Source organism: Nannobrachium achirus, assembly GCF_963921795.1.
Source record: "Nannobrachium achirus genome assembly, chromosome: 13".
NCBI classification, from domain to species: Eukaryota; Metazoa; Chordata; class Actinopteri; order Myctophiformes; family Myctophidae; genus Nannobrachium; species Nannobrachium achirus.
This window is the reverse complement of record NC_137833.1, coordinates 27032047-27057438: the sequence shown is the minus strand read 5'-3', so window position 1 is coordinate 27057438 and position 25392 is coordinate 27032047. Positions and strand designations below refer to the sequence as shown.

General features: G+C 45.6%; 1 protein-coding gene across 1 annotated transcript in view; it reads right to left on the bottom strand.

Moving 5' to 3' along the window:
• Positions 1-25392, bottom strand: part of LOC308296965 (signal-induced proliferation-associated 1-like protein 2) — a gene marked incomplete at both ends in the record, with an annotated part of 82867 nt that overhangs the window by 13815 nt on the left and 43660 nt on the right. Inside the window, 8 exon segments of the mRNA XM_080740331.1 lie at positions 1168-1306; positions 3083-3136; positions 4433-4702; positions 7890-8269; positions 9525-9613; positions 10688-10782; positions 13518-13664; positions 20519-20773. Coding sequence (XP_080596457.1) covers positions 1168-1306; positions 3083-3136; positions 4433-4702; positions 7890-8269; positions 9525-9613; positions 10688-10782; positions 13518-13664; positions 20519-20773 — 1429 coding nt within the window.

Here is a 25392-nt window from a genome sequence, read left to right as displayed (position 1 = left end):
GAAACGGAGCAGAATGTGGAGTGGAATGGGAGGGGAGTATCACAGCTCAGGACCTCCGTACACCTGCTTTCAGTTTAGCGCGGTCGCGCTGACGTGCCTGTTCCCTCGTAAACACTGGAGTTGCGGTGGGCCCGGCGAATGCAAGCCGACAACAAAAACAACGAAAAGTCCTCTCTTATCTGAGAAGCCAGGAGCTGTGGTTATATCGCCGTCTCGCTCTCCTCCTCCGGGGGGGGGCAACGTAATGCATTTGTATTAGAATTGAGAGGCATCCAAAAATACCCTATTTGTATGTCTCCAGGGTCCCTTTCCTGGTGGATAATGGATGGTGGGGGGGGGGGGGGGTTTGGGGGTCGGTAGGTATAGGATGGGGGACAGCGGGTTTCAAGAAGCAATTAATAGAATCCGCAAGACCCAGAGACATCAAACATGGGCGCACTCTCTGTGACTTCCTGCCTTTTTAATCCATGACATCCCGACCGAGCAAACTCGGGGCCCCATAATAAATTAGATTACGAAAACAGTCTGTGCCCTTCCTGTGAGGGGAGAGAGAGGCAGAGAGAGAGAGAGAGAGAGAGAGAGAGAGAGGAGGCTGTTGGCTGCGGAGCTGTGCGGGGTTGAGCCGATAGGCAGCAGATGTTTGTTCCTATCGAGAGGTGATCTCCACTCTGCATGGACGGCTCGAACTCTCATGCATACGCCTGTTAGTCAGCAGGATGGAGCAGCCAGTTGAGACACAGATTTAATCCTGACCTGCCTTGTACCTACAGATCCTTGTCCTTACTCTGTATTCATTGTGTTACTGCAGTGATTCACTGCATCATATTGTTAACCACTTATGCCGTAAAAGCGCATTCTTTTTACATGTACAAAGTTTTTGAGCAGCGCTCCTGTAAGGAGCTAACCGCTCCTACATATGGCTTTGTCCGTTTGTCCCACGTCTGTCCGGACGCCAGGGTCACATTGGCCAAGCATCGCGGGACGCTTAATGAAATTAACTCATAAATAGCACCGCACACATCTTGTATGTGTGTGTGTGTGTGTGTGCATGTGTGTGTATGTGTGTGTGCGTGTGAGTGTGTGTTTGCTTGCGCGTGTGGCCATGCATGCGGTACATGCATACTGCATGTGTGTGTGTAAGGTGGTGAACAGGCGACAGTGTCTCACCTTCCTCCTCTTGTCCTCTCCCGGGGGGCTGTCAGGCAGCATCATTTTGAGGTACTCTTCTTTGGACAGCCCCTGTAGTGTCTCCCCCTCCCGCTCCGCAGCCTGCAGCCGACAGGCGGCCTCCTGCGCGTACAGCTGCCTGCAGAGGACAAACAGAGAACAGAGCTCGTCAAACGAGAGGCTCCGACGAGCTCCGTTCTGCCAGGGAAAGCTCTCGGCTGACACAGCTTGGGGTCAGAGGTAGGCCCGGCGGTCCGGAAAATAATGTCAGCAGCGTCAATCAGGGGGGCTTTTCAGGGGCAGTTCTGTGTCAGCTTCGGGACGCGCAAGGCTTCTCCCTGCTTCATGTTTAGGATACACGGTTGAAGTTAGAGATTGACAGATTTGGGGAGGTGTGTGGGTTAAGGGTGGGCTGGGTTGGGGTGGGATGGGATGGGATGGGGGGGCGCACTGTTTCCCGTCCCATATTGCCAAGCACAAGGAGACTATGAAAAATGCGGCCAAGTTCTGTAGAGAGTTAGAGAGGAAGGAAAGGTTTCAGTGAAGCGGATTGAAGACACGTGGGAGAGTCAGTCGGTGGTTGACTCTCCAGAGCGGTGCTCAGGCGGCAGCAGACAGTAACACATGCAGTACAGGAGCCGTTAGGACAGGAGATGGACCCAGGAGAGGTGTCATAGCCAAGACAGGGGAGATGTGAGGAAACGTACAAGATTTCACTACAAGTGAGAGTTTCACCTTTAGAGTCAAGGTGGGGAGCAGGGCAGGGACACCATATACCTGGCGAGTTTGTATGGATATGAGAACCTTGCCTGCTTGAAGTGAGCAGCCTGCGTGTGCTGAGTTCTGTTGGCAGGGTGTTAGATGGCCGAGAGGGGGGGGGGGGGGGGGGGGGGGGGGGGATTTGCTCGACAACTAGACAGCGTGGCAGCCTGGTTGTGTGAAGTGATTTCGTAGCCTCATCCTGTCTCCCACGGCTGGCACCATGGCAACCAAAACCCTGAATACATAAACCTTGCAATATAAAGGCTATGGGAGATATGCTAGTAGGCTACGACAGACAATGCAAATGCCTTGTTATGATGCTAGGTAGGGATGCTATGATACAAACCACATGTGTCTTAACTTTAAGTAAATTATTCCCAATATACTAGGTTGTACGACTAATAGCAGAAATTATTTTTTAAACAATTAAAAAAATAAAAGTGTGAAAGATGTTGATACAGTACATGCCCAATAGGGGCACCAGGTCGAAGATGGTTAACCTCAATAAACCCCTGTGTAATTGACCCCCCCCCCCCAACCCCCGCCCCAATAATGCATCCACGGCAGCCAAGCCTTGAAAAACATAACGTATGTTGTTGCAAACTTATAACACATACTGTATGAGCGGCAGAGTCATTCTAACTGAAGACAGGATCAGAAGCAATGGGGCCATCTTGAGGGCAGCCACCAGAAAAGTATATCGTTTGTCAGACGTGGCACTCCTGACCTCCATGTACATGTGATACTGCGTGCGATAACGCTGCATGGTGATAGCCCTGCCCTCGCTCTCTCTATATCTGTGTGCGACGCGTGTGTGTGAGTGTAGTGGATTGGGGAGTTGACAGGAAAGGCACACTGAGGCCACGGTGACGTGAACAGGGTTAGTATCGGTATAGCAGGAGGATTCTGCGGGAGATACAGCAGGAATGTCACAACCACCTGATGCACAGCATCCCCAACACCCAGCATGCCCACACCACATGGTCCAGCACTTAAAGACCCGCCATGACAGTGGAGCTGTGGGGCTGTGGCGGGTGCGTGGGGGAGGTCAGTGGTGTGGGGGCAGGGAGGGTCAATCCAAAGCTGGGAGGGGGTGTGGGGGTACGTTGGGTGAGAGGGTTGGGTTCACAGGGTAGTCTGGACTCATGTGTACCTGGAACACTCCGACAGCGTTTTGAGGAGGAAGGCTAACAAGCTCTCCGCTCCTCTGGAGCAAGAAGCAGCAGGAGGAAGAAGCGAGAAAGAGAGAAACAGAGAAACCTGAGGTTAGGTTAGCGTTAGCATCGCATCACACAGCTAGCATCACACACACATATAGTACTGTAGGCTACAGCAAAGCATCCAACAAACAAGGAAAGTTTTTTTTAGAATGAGACTGCGGGTGAAAGGAAGAAACGCTCATTATATTAGAACAATATCTGTGAGTGATATTAGGCCATTTATCACGAGACATTGTTACGTAAAGATGAAATATAAAACCATAGGCATACATAAACAAACACTGGGGAGGGTAAACTCAATTACAGTGCTTTTTCATAACATTGCGGAAGATGGCTTCGGTGCATGCTATCAATCACACAGCCCTTAAGTGGCAAATTTCACAGCCTAAATCTGATTACTCTGAAGCCATAACAGAGAGGAGGGTGGGGGGGGTGGTGGTCTCCCATTCTCTCCTCCTCTCACACACAAACAAACAAACATACACACAGACATTCACACAGGTACGATTCACTCACACACCATCAAAAGCTGCGTTTCAATTTTGCCACGAATGGCCCTTCTGTGCTCTATACAGCGTGCCATTTAATCATCAAACAGACACATTCACTCTTCACAGTTAATATATACACTCTGAGACTATACGCCTTCCCTTGGCTGAGGCACCGCATGCATTTGTCTTCCTTTGTAGCTATTCCACAGCGGGCATCCTCTGTGAGTGTGTGTGTGTGTGTGTGTGTGTGTGTGTGTGTGTGTGTGTGTGTGTGTGTGTGTGTGTGTGTGTGTGTGTGTGTGTGCGTGCGTGTGCGTGTGTGTGCGTGCGTCTGGCCGCTGTCCCAGTGGAGATGCTGATGCTGCAGCCATCGTCAGTGTGCCAGTCTGCAGGGACCTGGCATCACGGCACTGATCAATAATCACTAGTGACACGTGCCAAGTGTATTATGTCTGCCGCTTCATCCAGCTTATTTATCTGGTGGCTGTCGGCTGCAATCAAGTCCAGCTCTGTGCCCGTTGGGAAGACGCGGTTGTCCACTGATGGAAGACATACTGTACTGTACTCACATGTTTTACTTAAGTAAAAGTATCAATACTGCAATGTAGAAATGCTCTACTACGAAAAGTATCGGCATCAAAATATACTTGAACTTTTTTGGGGTGAACTACACCTTTAAGAGCACACCCTGCAATATGTTCATGCATACAACGCATACACACACACGCGAACACCCACCCACACACACACACACACACGCACACATTCACAATTTCCCATGCGCACACTCACCCACACTCTGAAATGTTGGGAGGTTCCTCAATGCAATGGCCATCGTCATCATGATCATCATCATCAGTCTTCTTCATGTCCAATGGGTGCGTTGTCATGGTGCCAGGCTGTGGGCGTGTCTGTCCACAGGCCTCTGAGCTGGGCCCCGCCCCCGGCCCTGGCCCCGCCCCAGAGCTGCTGGTTTGTGGGATGGTGTACACCTTGGAGGAGTCGGCCGACATACAGTATCTGGCGCCCCGCGCCAGGGGACTACCCGAGTGGTGCGAGCCACTGGTCGGAGAGCAAAAAAAAAATGGAAGCAAAATGTAACACAAAAGAATGACCAAAATAAAAAAACAAACAAAGGAGCAGATGAATGGGCAACAAAATGTGAACAAATGTAATGAAACTACTTGCAACTCCTTGCAACAAAACAGTTTTAAGGCCATGTCACACCAATGAAACTCATTGCAACTGCCATAATGGTTGTGAGTACAGTAGTTGCATGTAGTTGCATGTTGCGAGTAGTTGCATTGGTGAGGTTTGGCCTTTAGACTGAGGGTATTTTGGGTCTGGTATTGATAAGACTAAGGCTGAGGAGATTTGTCTCTGACATTAAAACCTATCTTCCTCACACACATTACTACAAAGATACTGTATGTAGTGATATAGAGTTGCTGACTTTAGCTTGACTTGCCTTGAACGCTACTTTAGCAACCGTGTGACTTAATTTAAATCCGTGGTAGCCAACCTTTTGCATGCTATTAATGGACACACTGTACATATTCTGGTCTTTGTTGTCTTTCTTTGTGAAGAGGATAGGGTCTTTTGCAGACAGCTACACTAGTACTGTTTGAGTATGAAAGTGGAAGAATGAAGCATATTATTCACCAATTCCATTATTCACCACCAACAACATGTACGTACGGTATATATATGTGAGCCTATCTAATAATCAGTCCAAGAGCACTCAGCCTGCATTTCTTCTAGTTTTCTTGCGTTGATCGTTTCATCTAATGGAAGTCTCTAAGACCGCCGACAGGCTCATCTCTCTTCTGATCCGCTCTGTCTTTCCTCTCTTTCATCTCGCTGCCACAAAGAGAATCACCTGTTAACACCTCAACTCAACCACTTAAGCCCTATTTTATATGACGGTGTCACAAGAAAATACAGATATACTTAACCACTTAAGCCCTATTCCTTACTATCATCATATGAGGCCGTCACACAAAAATAGCTAAAACAGCCAGTCTATGAATATCTTTGAAAATGTTGGATCAACTGCATGGGTGGAACAGACTCCAAATTGGATCATGCTAAAAGTTCAAACCTCAATCATCTGAACTCCTTCTAGACTCAAGCTGCGTGGGGGTTAGATAACCTTCGTCAAAAAGAAGGAAAAAAAAGAAAGAAAAGAAAACATCCTCAGATGGATCTAGCTTGAAGCACAGGATCAGCTACATCCATATTCATGCCCATCTGGCCCTAAAAAACATGTGTTCCAACTGTTGGACTGTTTCTTCAGATGACACTGAAGTGTCATATTGCTCGCTATGTCAGAACTGAAAAGTAGAATGGGTGGTGGTGATAAGGATGATTTGCTTTCCTTTGAATGATATCATGCGACAGTGGCTCAGGGGTAGAGTGGCCGCTTGGTTCGATCCCGTGCTCCCCCAGAGTTAGTGTCGAAAGTGCCCATGATCAAGACACCAAACCCCTAATTGTTCCCAATGAGCAGGTTGGTGCCAGCTTGCATGGTTTCCTCTGCCATCTTATGAATGTGTGTGTGAATCTAATGCACCATCATTGTAAAGCACCTTGGATAAAGGCGCTATATAAATGCACCATTTACCATTTATATCATGGACTGGACAGGTCGAATACCGCCCGCCGCCCACCCACCCCAAATCACACGATGGCTGGTTCTTTGCTCGCGAAGATCACAGTAGGAGTTTAATGGAGTTTGGGGTCCTTTTGTTTTGCTTTGTGGCGGCCAGGCACGTTGATGTCCATATAAGCCAATCCTTGACCGACAGATTGTTTTTGGCAGTGTCAGTTTTTTGGGCAACACACACACACACACACACACACACACACACACACACACACACACACACACACACACACACACACACACACACACACACACACACACACACACACACACACACACACACACACACACACACAGCCAAGCACACACGCACGCATGCACACATGCACGCACGCACTCACGCACGCTCACACACTCTCTCACTCTCAGGTCAGTGATCTGAACAGATTGCGGGGTAACATAATCCAATATGAGCATGAACAAACAAGACGTCCATTTTTGCTTTAAAGACAGACTGTGTGGAAGGAAGCTCCAGGGCCGACCCGCTGTGAAGCCTCCCTCCCAGCTGGACCCCAGACTGGTGGCAGGGACACCGGCAGTGGTGGAAAAAGTACTCACATATTTTACTTAAGTAAAAGTATCAATACTGTACAAAATGTTAGAAAATAGCAGATCTACAAGCTCACAGATCGGGCTTGTAGATCGGCTATTTTCAAACCGCCTAGCAGTAAAACAGGGCTAAAGTGGATTATATGTGTTATAATATAATCATTTATATCTGCAAAGTAACTAGCAACAAAAGTTTTCAAATAAATGTAGTGGAGTAAAATTACAATATTTGGATCCAAGATGTAGTGGAGTAGAAGTAAAAGTACTGAAAACTGAAGTAGAGGACAAATAGCTCAAACATTGTACAAAAAGTACAGTACTTAAGTAAATCTACTTAGTTACATTACACCACTGCTTATCAGCTACTGGCACAGTGGGACGGAGCAGCCAGCAGGTCACTGGAGAGGGAACTACAGCTGGGCGATAAGGTCAGGTAACAGCTACTGACTGTCCACAGTGTGTGTGTGTGTGTGTGTGTGTGTGTGTGTGTGTGTGTGTGTGTGTGTGTGTGTGTGTGTGTGTGTGTGTGTGTGCGTGCGTGCGTGCGTGCGCGCGTGCGTACGTGCGTGCGTACGTGTGTGCGTACGTGCGTGCGTACGTGCGTGCGCTCTGTGAACTATGGCCACCCAGATGGTCTGTGGTGCATATGTCTACTATGTCTATAGACTCAGTGGATTGTATACTACACTGTATATATTACCATGAGAGAGAATGCAAGGGTTAGGGTTAGGGTTATTGTTAGGGTTTTCCCCCCTTGCGGACATAATATCAATGACCTGACACAGACACACTGTTATCTTCCCGATTTGCCAGGAATGACGTAAAACATATAGGACATACATTGTTGACATTATAACCAGCCTTTGTCTTAGTTAAAGGTCACATCCTGGATGCTTCAGTACATGCAGTGGACAACTGAAGCTAAATCGGTCAAATGTAGCCATTCGAAAGCCACCCTTCAGGGTTGAAAAGGTTACTTGAACATAAAATCATAGTATAAAACACGTCAGCGTCTAGTACTGTACTGCACTGTACCTGGAATGGGAGGAGATCTCGCTCAGGTCGCCGATGCTGCCCTCGTGACCGGCCATGATGGCCGAGGCGTAGCCCTGCGGCAGGTACAGCTTCCCGTGGTCCTCCTCGGACGCCCCGTCGTGGTCGTGGTGCTCCAGGGACGCCCAGGGGTGGCCCTGCTCCCCCGCCCTGCCCTGGAGCATGGCGCGGGCCCCTGGCCCCGGCACGCAGCCCGGGTTGGTGTCGATGCCGCTGTCTGTGGAGGCTCCTTTGATGTAGGTGAGGCCCAGCATCTCCGGGTCCATCAGGTCTCCGGAGCCAAAGTGCTTGTCGTCGCTGTTGCTGGAGGCGTTGCTGGAGAGGGTGTTGCTGCTGGAGTGGCTGGAGTTCTTATCTCCTGTCTGGGGGTAGAGAGAGAGGGAGAGGAAGAGAGACAGAGGCTGGTAAACCCCCCACCAGACCTTGGTTGAGAACCTTGTTGTTAGTGGGAACTGAGGTGACACATCTATTTTTCTTTTGTTGTCCACATAATGCAATTAGTGAAACACAAATATATCGTCGTTGTCGGGTGGAAACCGCTCGTGTTTTATTATCATTTTAAAAATGAATTAAACTAGTGAAAATAGCCGATCTACAAGCACACAGCGCCTCGCGATGCGAGGCTTTGTGTGCTTGTAGATCTGCTATTTTCACTAGTCTTGTGCGACAGTCTTGTATGGGGAAGCAGGGCTTTACTTTACAAAAAAAACGGACGCATTTGAAACTTGGAGATACAAGGTTTCTGTTCGACAGTGACGATATTTATACGTACTTGCCTAAACATTTTTGTAAATTGTTGTATTGTCAACTCTAAACCATACCTATAGAAAAGTATTCATAAAGTCATTTATAATCAGAGAGCCATGCATCAACAAGCAAATATAAGCCACAGAGATACAAGATTGAGGCAGTACCCATGCATCCTCAGATACATTATTGAAGTCCTTAATGTTGCATTTACAGTAGATCAATACGGATGACAGCAGACTTCTCAGGTAATGGGGGTTAGGTTAAGTTCATGTTAATGGGAGGACAGGAATTAAGTGCATTAAAAAACAAAAAACCCATCATGTTTCCTTTTTTAATGCCTTGCAAAGGCCTAGACCACTAGCTAATTCATGAAGGAACTATGAATCACATTACTTTGAAGAAAGAAAAAAAGGACCCTGCTCTTTGGAAACCAAGATAATGTCTGAACTACATTAGTGTACGAGATAAAAAAGAGTTACATGATGTAAGGGAGAGAGGCTTAAACACTCATTCAACCTTTAAGAGGGAGGTGTCCCACAGCGAGCCTGCCAAAAATGATGACGAGCAGAAACATGCCCATTTAGCATGATGCTAACAGAGAGAACGCGATAAGAGACTGTGTACCGCGAGACAGAGGTTACGGTGAGAGATACGCACGTTAAGACGGCCCAATATTTGGCTACTGAACTCCACCACCAAGGTCGATCTGACCTTATTTTCCGCTTGTGCATCGATGGGAGCATAACCAGGTCTGACAGCACAAGGAGAGGACGGGTCTCAGGGCTGCAGACCCCACACAACACACACACACACAACACCTCAACACCTCCAAGCAAACGTAGGGTCAGAGTATAGTCAGGCACTTACCCTCGACAGCTTGTTGGGCGAGTCCTTGCCTCCCTCTCTCTGCTTCAGGGAGTTGAGGATCTTGGTGGAGGGAATGTGCCACTTGGCCTCTGCGGACGGAGGAGAAGAGAGTATGAGTGGGGTTGGATTTCACAGGGCACCGCGCAACTGGTGTGTGACAGATGAGTGCCACCTGGCTCGGACTGAAGATATCTGTCAGGTCTTCTAAAAGATATTTTTGGTATTTTTTAATATGTTTGATAGTCTAAGTCAGTGGTTTTCAACCCTTTTCATATCAAGGTCCATTATTTATTTGGTATTTGATCCACGGACCATTTGATGAGATTTAGCCTCTCAGAGCAAGACTTTTGTTGTTATTGTATAAGATTTTGTCCACAATTCCATGCTGTATTGATGTTGGTAGTACCATAGGAGAGATAACATTATAGGCAAACGTTGAATAACAATTCGTCTACATTCTCTAATTGTGTAGACTTTCTTGTAAGTGGTAATGCAAATGCTTTACAATAATTTAACTCTTGAGAGCGTAAAGGATCTACTGTAGCTGGGGACCACCTGGACCACTGGTTGAGAACAGGTCTACTGTAAGTGGAGATGGACAGGAAACAGGGAAAGATCGTCGGGAACGGGACTCAAATCCGCAATGCACCGGCAGAGGCTAGATTAGAGCCTAAGCCCAAGGTCTTCTTATACTGTAACTTTATATGAAGCTGAATAAGAGTCCAATTAACCTGAGAATCCCGAGAAATAGCCGTTGGTCCAGGCTGCCCCGGCCCGAGAAACCAGAGAATTTAATTTGATTTAATTTATAAAAACAATCCAAAATCGGATGGCCCTAGAAATAGTGCTTCCGGACCGGTCTGGGTCGGAAGACAGAACTGGACCTGCATTTTTTGGCCCGAACAATCCATTTCTCTGTGACCACTTCCTGCTCTGTTTACTTCCTTTGTAAACAACACTACTCCTAGCTCAGCAATGCATGGATTAAGATGGGGTCTTTTGTAATCGTGAATGGACCACTGCGTGTATGCGGATCGGGCACGATCCGGCACCGTCGTGCACGATGGACATGCACGCGCCCACGTTAAAAGGTAAGAAAGTCGCAGTTTTTTCTTGCCAGTAAATGAGTAAATTTAGTTAACTTAACACCCAGAATTTCTCACCTGCAGATCTGGTCCTCTCCAGAGTGTGCTGGTGGCTGTCCACCTCACAGCCATGCAGGTCCCCTGACAGCTCATGGAGGACAGGAGATGGACATCTAGAGGAAGAAGAGGAGTTTATTCTTACTTTGTACTCATGTATATGTTGCTCTATGACTCTCAATGTTTCTCAAACTTTCACATTTTAAGGCAGGGGTAGGCAACCTTAGGCACGAGTGCCAACATTGGCACAGGGGAGGGTGATCACTGGCACACTGGCAGAAGTGAGAGAGAGAGAGAGAGAGAGAGAGGGAGAGAGGATTTTTATTTTAAAATCAAATATTGTTTTAAATGTTGTAAATTAAATTAGGTCACCTAATTTGCAGCAAATTACATCCTGCACATAATGCTACATTCATTAAAATTCTGAACTCTGACTGGGGAGGGAGTCGAGGGAGATAGGTGGATTATTATCATTATAACAATGTCCAGACAATCAAAATATGTCTGAATTTTTGATCATTAAAATTTATGTTGACATGGCACACAGACTATCTAGAAAATAAAATCATGGCATTTAATGTCAAAAAGGTTGCTGACCCCTGTTTTAAGGTCTCCCCTTAACTCTGACAGTGTACAAATGGGTTCCATTTGTACACTGCCAGAGTTACAGACTTGTATGGGTCAATTTAGACCCCCTAAAGGAACCCACAGAGTCCCTGGAATCCACTTCGAGAACCACTGCTCTACGACAGCAGATCTACAAGCTCACAACGCTGGGTTGCATTGCGACACGTTGCAATCTTGTAGATCAGCTATTTGCGGCTCACAATACCGGCATGCACCAAAGCATGCATAAATCAGGCTTTTGTTAACCCTGTTTTCTGACTGTTGGTGGAACTAGATGCGTGACGCTTCATTGCATTCACAGCAGCAGCAATTAGCTCGAGGTCAAAATCACTTGGATTCATAATAGAATCAAGTTCAACTGAAGTTGTCAACCGATGAGAGACGTCTCTCTCATAAACATGGCACACAAGGCTCCCTAGCTTTCAACTGGGACAGGAAAGAGAATTAGACGCCCCCCCCCCCCCCCCATAAGAATGTTAATTAAATCTTAAGAGCAAAGGGGTTATGACAGATGCACTCAAGTCACAGGGAATCTCGTTTGAACGTTAATGCTGTCTCCATCATTCAATCGCGTCCCTATAGCCAGGGATCAATTACCTAATGAACGTGTTGTGCTTCTCTGTCATGACAACTCTGGCAGCGATCTGGAAAGAGTTCATGCCACTTCTGAGGCCTCTCTGACAGACGGCCCGGGCAGGCGTAGGCAGCGGCGTGGAGCTAAGCCTCTTGTTATGGTCTGTAAGCACTTACACTCGCCCACACCAGTCTCTGATGGATTCCACCTCAAGTACAAGAACCCAATACAGTGTGTCAGCCCTTAAGCCTGTACAGTCAGCAGGCCCTGACGTCCTGTGCGAAATGGAAAATGGGAAACAGACCCGGGTGTGTGGTACAACAAATCTATCTTACAGTGTTGTCTATATGCTGACTCGTTCTCCGGGGCACCTATAGCGTCTTCTGTATATAAAGGGTCATTGGAACAAAATACCTGAAATGGACAGATACTGCAGTTCGGCCTGTGTATAGCTTTTAAGGTGTACTTTTCCCAGATACATTGCTCCCTCCACCCCCTGCATAGACAGTTATGCCTCCACAGAGATTGAAGTTCAACTCAAGTTGTTTTTGTGGATTTCACCTCGACTAGAGTAGCCTGCCTGCAGAGTACAGAACTGTACAAAGAGATCATAGCAATGCTATATGCCAGTGGACCATCATTTGATGACATTAAGCCTCTCAGACCTTGTTAAGACTTGTTATCATTGGATAAGATTGTATCCACAATTCCATCCATGCTGCATTGATGTTGGTACAATATACAGTAGGAGAGATAACAGGCAAATGTTGATCAAAATAACAATTATTCCACATTCTCTAATTGTGTAGACTTCTTATAAATTAAGTAATGCAGATATTTAACAATAATTTAACTCTTGAGAGTGTAAAATGAATTGGCGTAACATCAGTAACGCAGGAGGTAACGCCTCAACGTCTATAGCCTCAATGTCTAGTTGACAAATGAAATCACATTGTTGTGAGTGACATCACATTCCGTCCTTGTCCCTTGTATGCCCATACGGTATATAGAGATCCCTGATGTCATCAATATTAAGCCCATAGCTTGGAATGCCCATATATGGACATATTGTGTGAGTCTCATAACAGTCTATAACAGTGGTTCTCGAAGTGGATTCCAGGGACTCTGTGGGTTCCTTTAGGGGGGTCTAAATTGACCCATACAAGTATGTAACTCTGGCAGTGTACAAATGGAACCAAATGGACATTTGGTTCAATTTGTACACTTTTGTACTACCGGTATATAGTCAGAGTTAAGGGGAGACCTTAAAATGTGAAAGTTTGAGAAACATTGGTCTATAACATAAGACATCTATGATGTCAGACATCAGTCATATCCATATTTGGGAAAATATTTTGTCCACATTTTGTCCAACTTAAACAACCAACCGCAACACACACTTGCAAATTAATTCTGTCCTGTGCGAATTCCGTCCTGTAAGGGTGAGGTCGCTTTTCGCCTTTAGGCGTCTTACTGGTCATATACTCTCAAGAGTTAAAGATCTATAAGGGTCCATTTGGTTGCCAACTCTCCATCCTTTAGCTGGGGACCCCCTGGAACCCCTTGCTAAAGGACCACTGGTGGTCCCCGGACCAATGGACGAAAACCACTGGTATATATGCTTATCTGACGGTCGCAAGCGTGGCGTACCCATCGTACGAAGGCTGCTGGGACCAGGTGCTGCTGCCAGAAGGTCCCGGGTCGCTGGAGGACGACTGGTTACTGGGTGAGCTACGGTAGTGCGGGTCTCCCTTGTTACACGAGGTGACCTGAGGGTTCTCCATATCGTGCATGGTCCTGCAGAGACATGATAAGACATATACTGTATGTTACTCACTGACACGTATATAAGGGCACATTATAGCTTCAGGACATGGACTGAACCACAAGAGCATTCCTGCAGACCTGTAACACATTGACATGCCGGAGTAACGTTGCGTAAGGACGGATAGTGGGTAAAACAACGTCTTGAGTTCGGACGTCCTTTCTTAGAGGCTGCGATTGCGTAACAAGCGGAAACAAAAAGGCTTTTGTATATCTCTCAGTCAGTCTATTGACATTTTGAAATGGCTGTTTAGCCCCAAGGAGCGTCTCTCCCTACAGTGAGGTTTGCAGACAAATGGCAGAAAAGTGTGAGCGCTGTCAGTGAGGCAGAAGTTATCTGATTCTGCAGTGACAAAAGGCACACAGCGAAAGGTTATCTTTGGGGAGTACGAGGACTCGCGGAGGAGAAGCATGACAACATACTGTAGTTACTCCAGTTTGTCAAATGAAAAACAAGCACGGTTTTCTTTGTGTGTAAAAACAGATGGCGAGTCCATTGTGTTTACATGGTCAAAGTGAAGTGAACAGAAGTGGTTTTGAATGTGAAAGGATGCTGCAGGCGGCATCTTTGAAACCTAACACTGAGCGTACTGTTGTACAGCATGATGATGATGACAAATGAAAACAACCCTCTGTGTGCAGATGTAGAGAAATGTCCAGTGTTTTATTCTTTCTTATTTAACATAGCACAATCAACTTATCACAAATTAAGCATAGCGTTAGTTTATGCAGGACACGTGAGTCTCGCCCGCCTCAGCTGTAAAAAGCTGTCAGTCAGATCCTTTCCTATACCTCATTCACAGATCTGCTGATCATTACATCACAATGTCATAATCCAATCGGAGCTCTCGCTCAGGCTCCTTTAAATACGTCTTGCACGTATCTGTTTGTCTTGGATCCGAAGCTTCGGATCTGCTGTTGCGAGCTGCCTCCTCCACCCCAGCCTCCACCTTTTGATCAGAGTCTGGCACAGGCTCAAATACTATTGATTTATGTCTGCTGATTAAAGCTAACATCAATGTATTGCTATTGTACTATTGTATCCCTATGGGGGTTTTACTTAAAGTTCCCTGACTTTTCAAAGCAAGCATGCATGTGTGAACAAAATTCAGGGAACATCTCTGAACACAGAGCCCTTTAACGCCAAGTTTAGCTACATTGCCTCCAATGGTGTTAGCTTGCCAGTTGCCACCATTGGTGTGACTGTTCGCCTCTTCACTTCCCAATGTATGAATGGACCATTGTAAAGCGCTTTGAGAATCGCTATAAAAATGCAATCCATTATTATGACTAAACTGCAGCATGCACTCTTAATGTATCATATCATAATCCTGGAGGCAAGGGTTTTGTATACAGTACATACATATCCCACCTGCCCAGGAAACCCCCCTGAGAGCCTAGCTACTGTATGCTTGAGATTGAAAACAAACATGGGATTCAAGATAGTACAGTGTGTCTCTTATATGCATAGTCGATTGACTAGAAGCCTTCCTTTTAACTAGCACCCCAAAGTAGTTTTACACGACTAGATGGACGCAAGACAGCAATCCCATAGACCGCATTGGTTTTTAAACATTACTGCAGCTCTCCTTCCAGGTTCTCCATAAGCCAAAAGACAAATTCTGAGAATCACTCGGTTCTCAGACTTCTCACCAAAAATTCTGGCCTTTGTACAGAGAAATAAATGTCAGAAACACACGCACGCACGCACGCACGCACGCACGCACGCACGCACGCACGCACACACACACACACACACACGTAGTTATGTGACCATAGATGGGTAGACCAGTGAAATATATTCTAAAAAATCAAACCTCGGTTCGAAGTGGAGCGGTGAATTTGAGCAGCTGTACCCTATGTGAGTGAGTGAGTGAGTGTAAACTGTGCCTGTGAGTGAGTGGTGAGTGTGCCTGGCCTGCACAAAACAGCGCCCCTCCTTTAACTAGTGTGTTGTGTGTGGCCACTCAAGGTATTGCCAGGCTACGGACACGGCCAGCCACCCACCCACCCACAGACATACCCACGGACATACCTGTCTATTGGGAGCGCTTTCACCGCTCCAAAAAATTAGATTTCAAGTGTACATTACAGTATTTCCATTATGTAAAGTTTTCGTCAAATCTTTTATATGTTGAAAAACAAATGATGTTAAATCTATCGTAAGTACACATTCTACAGTATCGCTCTATATATCGTTCAGGTCCAGAGTAGACCACCATGAGACAGCCACCAAACTGCCAGTAACTCAATCGCAGGCTCGCAGCTCACTTCATCCAACACTTTGGGCCCGAGCGCTACAGCTCTGCCCCAGTGGAGGTGTTACTCTCCTCAGAGGGGTCCAGACACTTAATATAAAACAGCAGCAGCTGCCTCTCACCCTCTCACTCTCTCTCTCTCTCTCTCTCTCTCTCGGCACATCATGAAAAGGTTGGAACACAGGGTTATTGAACGTCATTTTTTCTCCTATACAGTGCTACAATAACAATGGTGGTCAGAGGGAATGCCTGTCAGTCTCCGATGGACACATATTGGGTGTCATATTTTACTGTGCCAGGCCTGGGAGTCTGCCGGCTACGAGGGAAGGAGACACCGCTTTAGCGAATTCACACACTCCTCTATGCAGCGCACAGATGTTCTGTTTTCATGCTGTATGCACGCACTACGCAGAAGATGACAACACAATAGGCAGCTGCAGCAGGGCTACAGATTACGACTAATAGCTCCGGGAAACACTACAAAATGATGTCAGTTATTGTATCTGTTTAAGCTACTTGTTGTTTAGACCAAGTGTCTTCAACAGGGGGTCCGGGACCCCTAGGGGGTCCTCAGAGTTACTACAGGGGGGGCCTCCAAATTTTTGTGTGATAGAACCTCCTTTTTTCTCCTTTTTTATATTAACCACTTGAACCCTAGTGTCCATATTCTGAGCCATAACTTTAGCCAAAAATAGCAAATCTACAAGCTCACAATGCGTCATGCTGCGAGGCGTTGTGAGCTTGTAGATCGGCAAACAAATTGACATGAATCCAAAATACACTGATGATTGTGCTGTCAAACGATTAAACTATGTGGAATCTATGAAAGGTTGTGGGGTCCCGGCTTCATTTCTCTCTCAACTAAGGGGTCCTTGGTAACGTTGAAGACTGTTATTGTACTGTACTGTATTGCATCATACTGTTATGTTATTGGCTATGCCCTGCTAATTTTGGTCCTACCGATGACCTTGTAGTTAAATGACAAAGTTGTAGTTGAAAGTTACATTTACAGAATTGGTCAGCTGGTTGCCCTAACAATGGATTAGCCCAGGGGTCATCAATGTTTTCAGGCCAAGGACCCCTTAGCTGAGAGAGAGATGAAGCAGGGACCCCCACAACCTTTTCGTAGATTCCATATAGTTTCATTGTTTGACAGCACAATCAACAGTGTATTTTGGATTCATGTCAATTTGTGTTTTCAGATACAGTGCGTATATACGTACCACTTGAACCGTCAATACTTAATAAACTTGACATTCTTCTTCCCCTCTACACCAAATCTCTTTGCCAAAAATAGCCGATCTACAAGCTCACAACGCCTCGCAGCCTGCTATCTGCTATTTTTTGAAGACCCTTGGATTAGCCAATCAAAGTCATGGTGACACAGTTACCAGGAAAACTATCCAAAATTAGCACCCCAAATAACAACTGTGACAACAAAACACTCAATACAGACTATCTGGGAGTCAACAGATAAATGACATGATTACACAATTAATTAAAAGTATTGCTCTTGCAACTACATTTATAATGTTTTTATTAAAAGAAACAATGGTTAAAAACCATGTTACTGTATTCGATACTTCAGTACACAACAACATACACTCTATCACTGGTAACACTCCAAAATATTTCAGATGAACATTTCATATCCAGGAATTCACATCCCTCTCCATTATCTCACAATTGTGCATAAAGCCCATGCAGCCTTAAACCATTTTTTTTACCCAGTTATACTTAAATAGATGTACTGTAGGATTGATGTCTACCTGCTATCCTACTGATTTCTTTGCAGTCTTTTTACTTGACTGCTCACCCACCTGTTGTTAGGTGACTATGGTTCATGGTGGTCCTGCTTTGCAATTAGGAAATCACTCTGGATACGAGCTAGTGCTAAACGCCAATTATTTGTATGTATGTACAGCAGACTATATACATTAAGAATACTAGAAAGGCTTCGCGCCCTGTGGGCGCTCAGGCAGGACTGCTCTATATTTGATCAACATAAGGGGTTTAGGGGCGTTCAGGCAGGACTGCTCTATATTTGATCAACATAAGGGGTTTAGGGGCGCTCAGGCAGGACTGCTCTATATTTGATCAACATAAGGGTTTAGGTTAATTCAGATTAAAATGTTTTCAATACCTTATTGTCAATATCTATCATGAACAAAAAGGCACACTTGGTCGGACACCAATAACTCAGGAAACAGGAACAATTGTGTAAGGTGTCCAGTGTAGTCTGGGCTGACAGTCAATACTTTTGTACTTTTACTGACGTAGCCTATATGTTGAATTGAGGACTTTTGAGTGGTGTGGGGGTGGGGGGGGGGGGGCTGTAGGCAAATTTGCGAGGTTGTTGTATCTAGACTGATTGATTGATTGAAGAGTTTAGCACTGTTTGCAATAGAAGACGCAGTTACAATACACAACATTGGCACACACACACAGTCCCATTTCGCGAGCCACCCGTGGGTCGAGACCCACACAGTACTTGGGAAACAATGCTTAAAACATCATACTCACGCAGCTTTATAGACGCTGTCTGTATCTGTGCTCTCTCTATCTCCGAGGCATGAACGCACACACACTCATTCATTCACTCACACACGCGACGCAAGCGAAAAGCGGTTGTCCGTGGTGTAACCTACTTATTATAACTCTATGGGTGTAACATGTTGAAAATTTAAAAATAGCCGTGCCGTGTGGCAAGCGACGTCGCAAATGCATCATCCCAATGAGCAAACCTCCTTTGTTACAGAGGTTGAGTAGGTATCGGCGTTATGTCGCTGTACTGTCTGGGTAGACTATATAGGTGAAGTGAATGAATAGGCTATCAGCCTCTCACCAAATCTGTCATGTGTGCGCACTATAGCCCATGCAGGGACTCATGGGTTACGCGAGGCTACAGCAAGAGTGGACACTGTCTATTGACAAACTATTGGTCCCGTTTGAGCTACTCTGTTCTGTTGTGCTGGTCTCACTCTGCTCATTGATACTTTTACTTCAGTCTAAAATGTCCACCACTGATTTCACACGTTACGTGTTCACTTTCAACATCAAGGCAAATGAAATGGCAGCTTTTAATCTATGCATAAGGATAACACTTGTCGAGTTACGTTCTAGACTCGCATAGAAACACGACACATATTCGGTAACACTGCCCAACTTCAGGTCTCAAGTAAAAGTACAAAAGTATCGCTACCAACGTACCATGCTTGTTATTAACGGACTACACAAACACACGTGTGTCTCGTCAAACATCGCTGAGTCGCTGCTTGAGGCTTGAAGCAAACTGTAACCTGATACTTTCGTGACGAAAATTGCGTAGGAGAACTTCCGGGAAAGATATGCTCAGTAAACTTACACATTACTTTTGTACAAAGTGTACATCGTGCAAATACCATAGCTTCAGGAGAAGCAGCTAAGAACATTCGGGTAAAAATGTGCGTTTTTTGTGCAAAAGGTGGAGTCTTTAGAAGCAGTGTAAATGTGATTCTATCGCGGAATTGCCTAAAAATAATCGAAAAATAATCGCTCTAAATTAGTAGTAGGGATTTTTAATATTTCAAATGTAATTCTGTAGTGATTATTGATTAATATGTAAATATATTTTCCTTCCATAATGCCTCTGTAGTCTGTGCATCTCTCCCCCCCCCCACCCCATCGCCCCTCCCTCTCTCTCTCTCTCTCTCTCTCTCCCTCTCTAACTCTCCATTGCCTCCTGTAGTACTCCCACGTCCTCTGGGGGGCTACATATCCTGAAGAGCTTTCTCTTTGTTTCTGGAGTAATTGGCTGAGATGAGCTCACCAGTGGCAGAGTCCCTGTCACCACCTACTCAATATGGTGCAAGGAGAGAGAGAGAGAGAGAGAGAGAGAGAGAGAGAGAGAGAGAGAGAGAGAGAGAAAGAAGAAAAGGAGAGAGAGAGCGAGAGAAAGAGAGAAAGAGAGAGAGAGAGAGAGAGAGAGAATTGGACTGCCGAGTGCCAGTGTCTCTGATTATAAAGAGAAGGCAGCCATTGGACTGTACAGTGCAAGGGGGTCAGATTGACACACAGGTTAGGTTATCCTGGCATTTGCTGCTGGTCAGGGTTTTCATTAGAACGTGCAAATTGGTACTTTACGTGACTCAAAGGAGATGTCCAAAAGAGACATCTCTCCAGTCTAAAGCAGGAACAAAGACTAGGGCTCGGCTTATCATCTAGAGGGGGATGAAAGAGATACGAGACGTTTTGTTGAATTCAAATGCTCCTCAAACACAAAAGGCCCTGAAAAGAGATGTTGCACCTTTTATCTAAAAAAAAAAGGGCGTCAGTTCAAAGATTTTGCACATCCTTCATGCATTGTGACGTTTGATCGTGATCTTTGCTTCAGTTCTCTGAAAACCATGAATCTTTTTTAAATGTCAGCTTGTTCCACTTAAACTCATATATCTGACACCACATGGTGCTTTCGGCTCCTGCCGCCAAATAATAACACAAATGATTCTCTAACCAGATTAAGTCAAAGCCGGGAGGACAACGCAGCAGTAGGTAGTGAGAAAAAGAGAAGTGAGAGAGAGCATAATGTACCTGGTCCCATCTGGGAGCTTCCTGTCAAATGAGGTGCTTCGTGGGATGGCCGCCTGGTGCTGCTGCAGGATCTGCTGGCATTGCAGGCGCTCGGGGCCCTGCGTGGGCGAGCCCCTGGGCAGGGGCTGGCCAGCCGCGGTGGGCACCCGGTGCCAGGTGGTGTTCCTCCTGAAGGGCGTCTTGTACTCGCAGGGAGTGCCCTCGCTGTCCACCTTGTACTCTACCATGGGTATGCGGTAGAGCTCCGAGCAGCCCCTGGGACAGAGGAGAAAGGCGCGTGATCAGCATGGTGTGAAAAAAACACTGTCTGACCGCAGTGCAGGGCCACCGAATGAATGCCTCAAAGACTGGTGATTAATATAAAAGATTATGCAATAATGTATGCCACGCAATAGAGCAATATTATGGGGAAAAAGTGGTAGATGCTAGAATTATTATTGAATCATAAATGTAAGCCATTTACCATGAGAGGGAGTGTGGTTGTTTGGCACTTGGCTTCGCCTCGTGCCACAACCCTAAAACAGTGGTAAATCAGCCAACAACCCACGACCTCGAATGGTAAATTGCTTTTCTACCACTTTGACCATATAAATGAAAGAAAACACAGTTGTAACTTGCAAGGATCTTTAGTTACAACCATTAATTGTTTCAGCAACACAACAGTGGGCGGGGTCCATGAGCCAACTCAAGGTTGTTGACTGATTTACCACTGTTTTAAGCCAATCAGAATCCAGTATTTGAACATGTGACCACAAAAAGTGGTAGAAGGGTTATTTATATGTAATCATAAGGTTTCATGAGGTCATATGGTAACCAACATAGGATGGAAAAGAAATGCTGTCAAAACGATCTCATCAGAGTCTGTTGTTTTGTTGTGTGTATGCATACTGCGTTATGCTGGTGACCCTGAAGCATCAGGTTGGTCAAAGGTCAGAGATCATTCTAAACTTAGAACAGACGTTTTCTGTGTTACCATGACAACACACCAGAACACCTAAACGCCTATACAGTATGTATCCCAAGATGTTAATGTGCACGTCGAAGGAATGTGCACATGCACATGCATGCACGCACGCGTCGCACACACATACTGTACACATACATACACAGAGCTTAGAAGCTCATTGAAGATTATAAAGCCGTCGAATATGCTTTCTCTGTCTTAATGGAGCTCAAAATCCCAGCTCACTCACTTTAAGCCACCAGTGAATGCTCTTCATCTCCATCCCATCACCATGAACAACACTGATGGTCTCTCTGAGGCTCAGACTGGATCTGTGATGCCATTTCATGCAACATTAATCTTTGGGGTCGCGGGGGCAAGCACCAGCGTGTATGTTTGAGATGAGGAAGGTCTGAGCGTGTGTACGTGTGCGTGTGTGTGTGTTGTACGTGTGTGTGTGTGTGTGTGTGTGTGTGTGTGTGTGTGTGCGTGTGCGTGTGCGTGTTTGTGTGTGTGTGTGTGTGTGTGTGTGTGTGTGTGTGTGTGTGTGTGGTTGTGGGGGGCTTCAGTCAGTGTTAAACAGCCTGGGTGTTCCGCCGTCTCTCCAAAAGCATCTCATGCGTGACCCCCCAATGATTACATTGCCCCCCCCACCCCACCCCACCCCCGGTCCATTTTCCAGCAGGATCCACTGAGGAAGTGGAATGCTCTTGTATACTTTGCTGTGGTCATACATGTACACAGCGGGGACGGGCCGGGCTGATTGCAGGGGCCGTGGTGGATGGGGGGGGGGGGGGGGGGGGGGGGGTAATCCCACCTAAGAGAGACCCTTTCATCAAACTGGGCCAACACGGGTGGCTGGACGACAGTGGTGTAAAGTAACTAAGTACATTTACTCAAGTACGATAATTACAATTGTACTTTACCTGAGTATTTTAGAGTTCCGATACTTTCACTTCTACTCCACTACAGTTCGGATCCAAATATTGTACTTATACTCCACAGCAATTATTTGAAAACCTTAGTTACTAGTTACTTTGCAGATATAAATTATAATATTATAATACATTAACCACTTTAGCCCTATTTTATACCTAAGGCTATTTGAAAATATCTACAAGCTCACAAAGTGTCGCGAAGCGACGTGATGTGATGTGAGCTTGTAGATCTGCTATTTTCAAACATTCTGTAATTTTATTTTTGGTACACATTTTGATGCCAACACCTTCATGCTTTTATGTACATTTTGAATTCCAGACTTTTACTTGTAGCAGGAGTATTTCTATATTGCAGTATTGATACTTTTGCTTAAGTAAGAAATCTGAGTACTTGTACTGAGGCTGTTTACTGCCTGGCCTCCTATGGGACCAGCAGCAGCGGGTGTTATGAGATCTAACTACCATCCTCCTACTCCTCCTCCTCCTTCTCCTATATCTCCCCTCCCTCACATCTGGTCAATGTCAAGACCAAGGCGGGCTTCATCCGTGATGGAAGACTGTCCTCGACGTGCGTGCTCTCTAAATGCTCCATATGCTCATAGCGTTAACATAAATACTGTATGTAAGTAAGGGGTACGCTATGGTGGGTTGATGTGTAAAGGATGGTGGGAGTAATGAGCGGCGTTAAAAAGGCCCCGGAATTACCGTTTCATAAAATAGAAACTTCACCTTGTTAAGTAAAGCGTGTCGGTTAAAACTCCCCCTCCGGCCAATTACACTTCCTGCTTTTCTGCCCTCTAATTTCCTAAAAAGAAACGCATACTGTATGGTTGTGGTTGAGGTTTCGGATCATACCTCATGCTGTTGTGGCAAACAGGTGGACCAGGGGCGATGCTCGTAAAGGCGGTGTAAAGTGAAAGTGAAATCAAGCACAGCGGGCGTAGTTTGGAGGTGGAAGATTAGCGCTGCTCTACACGCGGCTATAAAATAACATCGATTCCAAAATGGTAGAGCCAAGATTTGACAACTAACTAGCCAGTCACCAGCGCGACTGTCCCAGCAATGAGACAGGGATAGTCGTACATCGTTTCAAGCCATGACATTTGTCAGAAAATAGCCTATGGTGCCACAGTGAACCATTGTATAACACTAGCCTTACATTAAGGCTTCTTGTCGAGACTTCTGCATTGTCACAATGCAGAAGTCTCGTCAGGAAATGTCTTAATGTAAGGCTAGTATAACACTACATGTTGACACTTCTGAAACAGTCAGCCTTTAAAGTGAGTGCTTCAGTACCACACATTGCGTTAGAGATCATAATATAGAGATGGGCAATTAACCTTTGTTCCTGTCTTCTTTCTTTAACGACAGAGTTTGTTGATCTCCTTTCCCTTTCTTTCCAAACACTCACAGGACATGTTGAAAGATAAATGTGTTAACAACAGTTTTAAATACTTCAAAGTGTCTGTTAATGACCTTTTTTAATGGGGCAGCTAACCCAGTCATTACGTAGATTAACTGCAGGTCCCCCAAGCCATATTGCCACACGTCATTACCCCTCGAATAGGTTAAACATGGCAAACAGCTTGTCAACAGGAAAGGTCTCAGCTGTCTCTTGCTGTGCTTTTAATACTGAGATCTCACCAAGAACTGACAAGGTAGAGTCCTCTATAACAATCTCAATATTTGTACTGTTGCGCTTGCACAAGCTTAAGATGGCTTCAGTGGGAAATAGTGAAAAAATGGCATTCGTTTTGGTGGAACGTGCTCCAGGGATTCAGTCCCACAGCGCATAAATCTTGCAGCTCTAGGAGGAAATGGGTCTGCAGTTAAACCTGAGCTGGAGGCAGGCAGTAGTTGTAGTCTCTGAAGCAACCGGACCCACCCAACACGGCTGGATTAGAACTCCAATACAGCTAGGAACTGTTGGAAGATTTACACTCTGTTGCCTCTAAAACTTCTGCCAAGAAATACGGCTACGCTGTTACATCTAAACACAGGGGCTTGTACCAGAGAACCCAGCGGGGTTATTCAATCCTTTGATGGATAGCATCACTCCCTTGAAACTAACATGGTGTTGAAGCAAGAGAGTATTGTTTTGTCTGATACATTAGCTGAGATAGCGTGATATACGACTACTGCAGCGTTAACAAACAAGTGTTCCTTCTAAGACCGAAGAGTTTTGACGTTACCATCTGTTTGATCCGTCGTGTGGGCTGCTCCTTCCGCCAGTACGTGGCTCATAATGAATTACAATAGTGTGGCTTGACAAGGTCTAACCTCAGCCAGAGAGCTGTCACTCTAATGACAAGGCCAGCGGTGAAGGGGACGTGCTAATCCATTCCCACACTCGGACAACAGTGTCACAGCAAAAAGCCAGAGGTCACAACCTGCACCAGCCTGCCAAAGATCTTTGTCAAGGAGTTCCTTTAATGAGGTGCCCTGAAAAGGGTATAGATTGTCAATATGGAAATGCCACCAGAGTCTTTCTAATGGTTGTTTTGCCAACTGAAATTCCATTAGGCTCTTTGCAATCGTTTTCCCAACCGATTTAAAGTGGGGACCAACTCTTGAAAAGAGAGTGATGGGATTAAGAGAGAGAGAGAGAGTTTGCCATGTCGGGTCTGTGAGTTTGCAGTTGGAATTGCTGTCTTTCATGAGTTATTGGCATGGGAGGTGAAGTGAGAACCACGACTTCAACTTTAAATATTTAAGCCCTATTCAAAAAGGTAAAGAAAAATAGAAAAGAAAATAGCACATCTACAAGAAAGATATTTAACAGAATTCAAAAGAATAAATATATAAAAAACATCCCAAAATAGCAAATAGGAATGCCAGGTTCAAAGTGGTTAAGCACTGTGGAAAATCCGCATTGAGAAGGCTGACACTTCAGATAAAAAGTCACAACTGCCCACCTGAATCTGCCACAGCCAAACGCTCTGTATTATATTGTATTTACCTCATCTGACATTGGATTACCAACATAGAAGTAA